Source organism: Paramormyrops kingsleyae, chromosome 10 (genome assembly GCF_048594095.1).
Source record: "Paramormyrops kingsleyae isolate MSU_618 chromosome 10, PKINGS_0.4, whole genome shotgun sequence".
NCBI classification, from domain to species: domain Eukaryota; kingdom Metazoa; phylum Chordata; class Actinopteri; order Osteoglossiformes; family Mormyridae; genus Paramormyrops; species Paramormyrops kingsleyae.
In genome coordinates, this window is record NC_132806.1 from 125553 (window position 1) to 136427 (window position 10875).

The following is a 10875-nucleotide window of genomic DNA, read 5'->3' on the forward strand; positions in this document are numbered from 1 at the left end:
ATTTGAGCTAAATCTGTTCAGCCTCAAGCAAAGGAGACTGAGGGGGGACATGATCCAGGTCTATAAGATTCTAACAGGTTTGGATGCTGTTCAACCGAATAGTTACTTCAGCATTAGTTCAAATACAAGAACTCGTGGCCATAGGTGGAAATTAGCGGGAGAACATTTCAAACTGGATTTAAGGAAGCACTTCTTTACACAGCGTGTAGTCAGAGTATGGAATAGTCTTCCTGATAACGTAGTGCAAGCTGAATCCTTGGGTTCCTTTAAATCAGAGCTAGATAAGATTTTAACAACTCTGAGCTATTAGTTAAGTTCTCCCCAAGCGAGCTCGATGGGCCGAATGGCCTCCTCTCGTTTGTATAGTTCTTATGTTCTTATGTTCTTATGTTCTTAATATACAACAAAGTAAAAAACATATTTTTTCAATTACATACTATCTAATCCATTATTCTAGTACTTAATATAAGTGTAATGTAGAATGTGCTTATAACAGAGTATCTGAAGGATTTTCCAAATCAAATGTAAGACTTTTAAGAAGCTTTTTAAGACCTGCACAAATAAAATGAAAACCATGAGTTAATGAATAAGCAGGGCAGGGTGTCTATGGTAGCATTAATCTGTAAAATGACTGTAAAAAGCACGATTTAATTTAGATACATACAGGTTTTCACAAAAACCAAAAATTTTGTAAAATGATAAACTTATAAAAATGAGTCAAAAGTATAATCTGTCATATTTAAATCATTATTGTCAATCATTTATATTAACATAATAATAAAATATCCATCCATTCATCATCTGCCGCTTGTCCGGGGTTCGGGTCGCGGGGTTAATATTTTTATTATTTATTCATATCAATTTATTATTTCGATTCTTATAACACATTAGCATGAGCTGTCAATCTACCAGTTCCCATTTACAACTGTGTGTTTGCGGAATAAATATATTTGTAGATTTTTTTATTTGGTCTAAACTAAATCCAGACGGGTTTATTAAAAATGCAAATTCATTTTTCTATCAGCAGGCTTCTACACTAAGGGCATTACACAGAGCAGCACAGGACCTGACTTTGAAACATGCAGGAATTATTTATTCAATAAAAAAAGTAGGGCTGTCAAACGATTAATCGCATACAAAATAAAAGTTTAAGTTTGGCTAATATATGTTTGTGTACTGTGTGTAATTATTATGTATGTATAAATATGCACAAATTAATGTATATATTTAAGAGAAATATGTTATTTATGCATGCATGCAAATAATCTTGATGAATCGTTTGATAATTAGAACTGACTTATGGTCTTAACTTCAGCAGAGCTAATTTAATTTTTTAACTGTGTAAGGACAAAACGGACAGTGACCATTTAAAATTATTTAAAAAATAATCTTTAGGAAAAAAAAATATGTTTTACTTCAGTGGTGCTGTAATATAATGTTACACAAGAGTTATGTCCTATTAGACACTCATACCCCTATAATACCTCTACCCCCATACCCCTATATCCTACAACACCCCTCTGGAAAAAAAGGCATAGACCCTCTGCTGCTGATGCACTGCAAAATAAGAATGTGGGGAAAATGCAAGTAATGAAGAATTAACTTTTACATTTCAGCCTAAATGTGGTGATAGGAATAACAGCATGAGTCACCAGTCATCTTCATTAATTTGCTTACCAGATGTCATGGCAATCTGCCCAACAGTCATTGTCAAAAGTTTAGCATTGGGTTTTACACTATAGGAAAGGTCGCAGGGTCACCGCAATCAACGGGAGTCTCTTCTTTTCTTTTCCTTCCTTTCCTATAGTAAGGTTTATGCATCTTCAAGAAACATTCATGTGCTTAATAAATTGCTTGGCAATCTACAGATACAGGCTTATTTTCAACAATATATAATGCATTCAGATTTTGATGTGGTTAATCAATCAGCGTAGTATCGGCAAATACACAGAAAGTCCATTTCCTTCAACACAGTCCTTTGTGCAGCTTCCATCTGGAGAAATACAGAAAAACAATATGAACAAGGTGTGTAAAGCATGAATAAATACACAAATAAATTATGAAGAGTAACAGTAATGGGGATTTTCCATCAACAAAGCTTTGATCTCTTGAAAAAGCATGGCTTGAATTAACAATAACTTTCACTACAGGCTCAAGCTGTTCCACTTCCATAATTTAGCCATGTAGAGTCAACGTTGAATTTAACCAGGCTTGAATAAGCATGTATTGTGGAGTACACAGGCAGCCCTCAAGAGCTGAGTCAACTTTTAAGGCTTGTGTCCTCTCTTTCCTCCGTCCAAAACCTCAACCAGCTGACAGTTTAATGACTTAACCAGCTGAATTTGCTACAAGCTGACTGGCTGTTGAAACAGGTGCCATGCCTTATATTCTATAACCACCATCTGAAAGTTGACAAGCTGAGTTGCAGCGACTACATCAGCCATCTTGAGTCGACCTGAGACAGGCCAGTTGATGTTCCTCCAATGTTCCTAATCCAGGCTTTTCCTTAATTCACCTTGATGGAACATCCCCTGGTCTATTTTTGAGAGCAAACAAACATACATATGAATAAATTAATTACCTAAATAGTGTTTTCTTCTTCATCCTCACTGGTGTCTGGACTACTGAGGCCACTTTGATCTTCTGCTTCAACATGTAGAAAGGCAGAGGCCTCAGGGCCTAAAGCAGTCTTGTACTGTTGGAGGACCACTTGCAACCTTTGTGACACATCTGACAGTCTTCTTCTTAAGAGACAGCAAAGTCCCTCATTTCTCTTGTCTACATCTCAAAAAACAAAAGAGATACCATTAAGGACAAACAAAAAGTGTTTTGTGCTGCAGCCAATGTCTGATAGCTTACATCTTTCTTCTTCATTACAGATGTGCTAAAGTAACACCTTGTGTAGCATTCAAGAAGTTACATCAAGATTAATTTCAGCTTCCCTGTAACAGCCACAGAACAAATCTCTTAAGCAAATGTAGACTTGATACCATATTGAACAACTACTGTATAATCCCCTTTTTATTATGTGCAAGCCAAATGACCATGGCAAATAGAACAATACCTGTTCTACTCCATCCGAGATCTATGACCGAGACTGAAAGTTTTTTTTTTTTAATTCATACTTAAAGTTGAGTTTTTATTCAACTTACCCTCCTCAGCTATCTTGTTCTTGAGAACCACTGCCAGACTCTGCAACCATGTGCAGTGTTGTGCCATCTCCAACACCAAAATGCTTTTTTCCTCTTGTAATCGCATTGTCAACATCACTTGGTCATGCAGTTGTTTCTTAATTACAATGTTTGCTAAAAATCAACAACAGTTAAATACATACATGAGACAATCTGTTCATGAGCATAACAACACACAAACATGTACTTCTTTTTTTTTTTAAGTCAAACTGATACTAAAGAAAACTGAAAATATGTGCATAAACTAAAATGACAACACTCAATATGTTACATGCATGTCTTAATTCAGTGTACTGTAAATAAATTCTTGTGAAGCATCTGAAAACTGACATACCACTGCCATGAACCTCCCACGGCCATATTTGAGACACAGTGCTCTCTCCAGCCAGGGAATGCTCCACCACAGCTACATCAATGTTACTGGCAGAGTCTAGTACAAGACCATTGTATTTCTCAATCTCCTGAAGAAGGAGCTTTTTGTCTTCTGCCAGCTTCCTTCGAAGGCGGTGGCGAAACTTGCTGCTGTCTACAAAGACAGGAGGTATAGATGGAGAGGTTTGTGACAGCACTCTCCAATAAGGAAAAATATACCGCACCCCAAAGAAATTTAAAGCAAACTACAGTAATAGAAGTATGTGAAAATTTAAATTTATATTTACAAACAAGTAAAGTCCAGTGTGTAACATTTACATTCCTGAATATAAGAATTGCTGTGCTTTAATTACCTTAGAATGGGCAGTTTTTATCAAAATACAGTCCCCTTCCACGGAAGCCACCATGTTTCTACGGTAGCCCACAACAGACAAACAAGCACTGGCTCTACATAGGACCACTCACCTTTTCTCGTCTGCCACAGTACTTCTACTACAACTTGGAAAGGGAGATGTGAGGGGAGTTGGTTGCAATCTACAACCTCACCGCTAGTTACCACTAATTCCTACAGACTCGACTATTTTACATACATGTATTACATGTATTTTTTGGATTAGGGTGCACACAGTAGCTTGAATATATCAACCTATTATATTCTATAGTTATACCATTCTGACGGTAAAGGGTTGTCTTCCGCTGCCTCACACTAAGGCAAAGCCCTTCAATTGACTGCTGAAGTCCTCTGTGTGTGGCGCCTTGACTGGCATTAGATGTATCTGGTGTCTCTGTAGAAATAATAGTGACAGCAAATTAACTGTTAAAAACAACACATAACCGTTTCAGTGTTTGAATTCGTATTTGTATTTAAAACTCCTTTTAATCCAACTTCACTGAACTTGGTATGTGCACTTCCTGCAGGAAAACTGAAATACCCAACATATATGTGGCAGAACATCTGATGGTGACATGTAGTTTGCTATAATCCATAGATGATCAGCCTATTATCTTTAGCTGCTCTTTAATAAAAAAAAAATCAGATAGCAGTGGAAAAGGATATTTGCTGTTTCTTTTAACTTGTCATGCTTACCGCCAGCTGCCCATTCCTTCACATCAGAAAGCCATTGTGACACCACTTTATCTGTGCAAAGTAACTCTGCTTTTAGTTCAGCTAGCCTTGCTGTTTCATCCTGGAGTCTCTGACAAGTCTGATAAACAGTGATATACAATAATCAGGACTTTGTATGATTCAAAACAGGCCAAGTGCACACAGCAAAAGGATACACAAAACACATAATAGGAGATTTACCTTCACATATCTTGTGGAAAGTGACTGATGTAGAGAGAGACTTTTTTTGTGGTTCCACCCCATTGCATGCAATGTAAGCATATCCACCCGTGCTGTTTAAAGAATATAATGAGGTCATGATGCTTAATCTAAAAAATATGCAAGAATATTGCAAACAATCTGATTACCTGCTTTGGACATATATTTGGTTGTCAGGGCACAACGTGAGAGGAAGCTGTTCACTTGCTCTACCTCCTCACCGGCGGTTGTCCCTGCTCCTTCCTGGTTCCTACCGCTCCACTTAATCTATTAGTAAATTCACTTTAATTACATGGGTACAATTTTCCTCAAAGGGCTTTACAATCCATACAAGAAATGATTAAGCTAAAAGGCAATATAGTACAGTGTAACCCTTCATATCAATTTCATATTATTAATGTGCTTGTAAGTATTACAAATGTACACATGATGTAATATTATACATACTTCACACTTAGTAGCATGGGCTCGAGCATGCATCACACTGAGGAAAGGTTTCATTGTGGTCAGCTCCTGAAGAGCAGGAATGACACCAGCAGCTTTCTCCAAGTATGGCCAATATTTGCAAGCCACATCCATTGCAAAAAACTGCGCTTTGGCTGGCATGAGCTCCTTCTGAAGATACAGAGAGTAGGCAAATGTCTCCCCTCTGTACATATTAAGGGCTTTCAGAAGAAATCCATGGCGACACACAGCAACCTCCATGCCCTCTTCATCCAATTTGGAAGCCCTCCTCGATGTCTCCCTTGCTGCTGTCCACTGGGAGTCCCCACATGTGCCTTTTCCCTGTGTCTATGACACAGATACAGTAACAAACACAACAATCAAATAAAACCAGTGGTGTTATACAATATATACTGTAGCATTTTTTCTCTCATTTTGATTTTGGAGAAGTTGGTATGCAGAGGTACAGTAGTTGAAGTGGGAAGGAAATCATGGTCAAACTTATATAGTTATATTTAAAACTTACATTTCTTACTGCTTTATGTATGGTGTCTACAAATCTAGACACCGCACTGTCTTCAGCCACAAAGAGCCCCTCAAAAAAGCCAGGATCATCAGAGCTGAAGGAGGAAAAATGGGAAATCCATTGATTAAATATATAAAGTAACTAAATAAATCAGTAAAAAGACTAGAAATAAATAAAAAGACCACCTTGTCTCTCTACGAAAGCGATACAGCTTTCTATTTCCATCAGCAGAAACAGCCAACATTTCTGGCGTGCAGGCTGGGCAGGTGAAAGGAGCACCACAGCAGAGGTGGTCTTCCTCAAATGAAGCATATGAAAACTCCAAGAAGCTGCGCTGTAGTGCATCACCATTGATTTGTCCAGTCTGGAAGATATACAGAATGAAATAGTATATGTCATGATGTCTGCTTCAGTGTTGGCCAGTAACTAGTTACTAATAACTTAGTTACTGTAATAATATTACCTTTTCAGTAACTAGTAGTGTAACTAATTACTAATGATGATTAATTAATAAAGATTTTAGAAACATTACAGTTATCATCCATAAAAAAATGGTTAGTTACTTAGTTACTTTTGATGCCTCAACACTGCTGATTTAAAGTCCAACCAACAAATAATTCCTAGATTTATTTTCATAATTTTCACAACTCACACATGCATGTGATGTCCCCAGTGCAGCAGGCAAGCTTGAAATATGGAAAGCTTATAATCAGTAGATAGAAATATTGTGCTATATTGATTTTGTCAGGAAAAAAAGATGACCTGAGCACTGTTGTGGAAGTTGTGACTTTACTTTTCTCTGGCATCATATCCCACCTACATCCCTCTGATCAGCATGTGGTACATTATATTACTATAATTAAAAATCTTTTTGGAAAATTAAACGGTTTCTAACAAACATGTGTGATTTGATAAAATACATAATTGTATATAGGTAACAGAGAAATTACAATTAGCTTCAAGCTACACATGACAATAAATGAGAGTAATACAACACTTCTACTTGAATGTCACTACCAGTCACTATTGAGTGTCTGTAAAAACTGCAATCCAATGTGGATTTTGGCCAAATGATGAGGCAGAAATACATTGTTCTAGAAGAATTTTATGTGGAAAATACACAGTTACAACTGCTGTGGGACGTGAAGAAAAAAAGTAATGTAACTAGTAAACGTATTACTGTTGCCAGAAAGTAATAAGTAAAGTAACAATATTACTTTTGAAAGGAGTAACTAGTAATGAGTAATACATTACATTCTTTGAGTAACTAGTCCAACACTGGTCTGCTTAAGAAATTTTATAATATGAGTAATTACACTTACTCTTCCGCCAATCTTAGTGCGATGCTCCAGCAGCTTTGCGAAGGCTTGTCTGGAGAATCCCGGAGAGATTACCTTGAGTTCCTGAAAAGAACTCAGGAGGTCCAATGTATAAAGTGTGGAATTAGTCACAGAGGCTGGCCAATATCCACTCCTAAGGAGGTCCTTCAGTTCAGGGGTCCACTGATGCTGGCACGTTTGACATACATATAGTGGCTGATGCAAGTCAAAACGTCCTTAAAACAAAAAAGGACATTTAAAAATTAATTTTACAACAGTTACGTATAAAACTTATAAAACATTTTTTTTTCGGTTGAAACTCTAAAAATAGTTCAATCCAAAACTACTGTTTAGTGTAAAACATGTTGAAGATTAGCAGATAGGCTGTCGATTCAATAAATGATGAGTTATTTCCTCAAAAAAGCTGTTTATTCAGCACAGTGAAGCCTCTCCTCCTTTGACATCTGGTCTCCTTTTCTACACCGCAGCTTTTTTGGCTAAAGGTTGCAGGCTTGCCTTCCAGTGGCTTTGGTATCACACATCGTTTACATTTGTCAAATTCACTAAATTCTAACAGCTGTGATAACTGGACTAACTGTCTTTGTTTTGGCTAATGACAATACCGTGTACTATACCATAGGTTTTGACATGACTGCAATTGTAAGCACAATGCCACAGCACTTTAAAAACATCAAATCTACAATAGAAATCTAAATAGTGAATTGTTTTTACCATTGATGGTAATTAAAATTACTGGTTTGCCTGGTAAAATGGTGAAGTTGGTGCTTTCACAGGAGCAATTTGGCACCTTCAGAGTCGGCAAAATGCAAGCTGGAAAACAAAAAACTCACTAATTTAGATTATTTGTAACTGGCTGCAGACACACATGAACAACAAAATGATGGCTTTCGTGAGAACACACTATACCTTGCTCATGGATGCGATATCCATCTTTCCCTTTAACGGCATACAAGGTTGGTGGAATGGCTTCAAAAAATCCATGAATGACACATTCCCTGTTGTGGAGTGGCTGTTTTTTGTGACGTAATACATCACACTCCCCACAGAACCACTCCTCGGGAAGACACTCTGTGCACCTAGGGAGAAGAGAAAAAAAAATTCTAATATATTATTTCAGGTGAATAACTCACAAAGTATAACACACTCAATTTAAGCTATTCCAAATTTAGTTATACACTAGGTTTAACTGTATTGTGTTTAGCACTGGCACCTTACAGCAAGAAGGTCCTAGATTTACTTTTCTCATAAATGTGGTTTCCATAAATGTGGGGTGACCAAGTTTTATACCACCCTAAAACACATGATTTTATGTGTTTTTATGTGCTGATTTTACTTTTGTAGCACTTTGAGATTTGTTTTAATGAAAAGTGCATTAGAAATAAAATTTATTATTATTATTATTACATGCATCCTAGCCTATATAGCACTTTATTTCTCAGCAAGCCTAAGCTGGGTAATCAAAGTTTAATATTCATGAAAACCAACCTAATAACAGCAGGCTCATGGCAAAGCCAACACAATGGATGACCAACAGCCTCTTTTGCAATAAGGCATTTTAGGTGGTACGGTCTTGCTTCTTTCCAGCGATCTGAGGCTTTCTGCTGCCGAAAAGACCATGATGATGCAGAGCTTCTTTGAGGCTCAGCAGAAGGATAAGATGCCAAAATATCAGAGAGCCTCTCCATATTTTTTTCTGTAAGGAAAATATAAAATTAAGTCATAAGGGTCAATTTAGATGAGGACCAATTAAAAGCCAACTAATAAATATTTAGCATAAACACATGATTCCATGATTCAGTTCCAAACTAGCCTAAATACTTAATAATATGTTCTTAATCCATTTACTGCACTGTCAGTTTTGTCTAAGCAGTTTGTCTTTAATTATACATGGTTTCTAAATGGATGTGATTTACCAAATTCCTCTTGAGGATTTACTTTTGCTGAGGGTACAGGGACGTCCACACTGGATGATGAGGAGTACTCAAGAGGAGGGTGTGTGACTGTAAAACAGTACACAGAAGAATAACGTTATACTATCATTGTATTCATGTTTTGTTTTTTCAACCCAAAGCTGAAAATTTTGTAAAATCAGACATATTTCTGTTAAGTACTTGGTAATGTCTTCTACAACAGGATATATGCCGAATGTCACCTGACCAAACTTCAAAACAGGTATCATTGCTTCCGCTTGTCGGAGAACGTGTTAATAGCTGTACTGTATTATGGAGATATCAATGGACTTTTAAGGTAATCAGTTAAACGAGTTGGCTGTTTTTATTGTTGACATTTTTTTCGATTTTTATATATAAATGTTAGTTAAATGGACATTGGTTAAGATCATCTTTAGTGTCTACTTTGAAGGCAACTTGAGTAAAATAGCTTCATATTTAACGAGACATATGCAAAACGTGAACCAGAAGCAACGAAAACTGTTTAGCAGAATATGGAAGTCTGTTGTACATAACCACTATAGTGCTACCAAATGGTTTATGTACGTTTTAATGTCTTTTAGATATTGGAACATTTTAAACTCTAAACAATTAATTACAGTGTTCTAATTTGATTTGGTTCACCATTTACATAATTCAGACATAACCTGGAGCTGAAGCTTGCCGTCGCCCTCCTTGCCTCCCCCTTGGCTTGCTGCGCCCTAAAAGGTCCCTTCTGGAGGTCTGTGGAGGGTCTCCTTCAGAGCATGCACGTTTCCTCTCCACAGATGATGTCTGTGTGTTGGAGTAAAAATCTCTTGTAAAACTGATGTTGTTAAAGGTACTGGATCCAAAAGACAGGTAATTAGTGAAATGAAAACACAACATAGTGTGTTAGTAAGGTTTTGAACATGTTAAAATGAGCCTTGCCATAGATTATCCAAGGCTCTGTAACTCGGAGGGATGGAGCTCCATTCTTTAATAAAAAATTATCTCATTTACATTCGCCAATGAACATTATAGGATGTCAATTACTTAAATTTACCATGCAATATACTTACATGGCATATCCTGCACTCGTCCTTCTTCTACATTCAATACATTTTTACTTTACGTTATCCTCCATTTGCATGCTCAAGTATAAAATGATTTAGGTATATAAAAAAATCTTACCATGGCTTCAGCTAGAGCATGGTCTAATTTCAGTTCAAGAGCCATGCGTCTCCCCTCTTCGTAGTGGGGATCCTGTGAGTCAAGTTTATGTTTGGTCGCCATTACAACACAAAAAGATACAGACAGATTAAGGACAGACAGACTGACAAAGATGGATATGACAGACAAGTAGATGGAGAGTAAAGTTATAATAAAGAGTGAAAGATGGATAGAAATATGGTTAGTGAGACAGATGAGTACAAAGGTTGCAAGAGATAGACAGAGATTGATGTATAGATTACAGATAGATAGATATATAGATTATAGATAGATAGATAGATAGATAGAGTTTGGCTCTTAAAAGTGCCTTTGGGTTCTGTTAGATTCGGACAGGTTCGGACAAGATTTGGACAGGTGACTAATTTGACAGGATCTGGAAGGAGAACAGAAAATGTTAATTATGTAGTGTTGAGTAGTTATGTTAAAATAAGGTTTAAAAAGTGTACCCCTATTGTGACTGAATTTCTTATAAATACTTATGGTAAATGAATTTTAAAAAAATCATGTTTTTGTTATTTTCTGTATGCTAATGTGTGTC

The 10875-nt window shown here is 36.6% G+C and overlaps 1 protein-coding gene across 1 annotated transcript; it reads right to left on the reverse strand.

The window, feature by feature from the left end:
- Positions 1-1481: 1481 nt before the first annotated feature.
- Positions 1482-10350, reverse strand: LOC140593129 (uncharacterized). The gene is made up of 18 exons (XM_072717053.1): positions 10299-10350; positions 9794-9920; positions 9111-9197; positions 8683-8890; positions 8104-8273; positions 7909-8007; positions 7180-7412; positions 6043-6221; positions 5858-5951; positions 5335-5679; positions 5037-5154; positions 4870-4961; positions 4651-4768; positions 4232-4348; positions 3526-3717; positions 3153-3305; positions 2582-2784; positions 1482-1993 (listed from the first exon to the last, which is right to left on the reverse strand). The coding sequence occupies exons 1-17, from the start codon at positions 10341-10343 to the stop codon at positions 2582-2584; spliced, it is 2580 nt and encodes an 859-aa protein (XP_072573154.1). The 5' UTR covers positions 10344-10350; the 3' UTR covers positions 1482-1993.
- Positions 10351-10875: the final 525 nt, after the last annotated feature.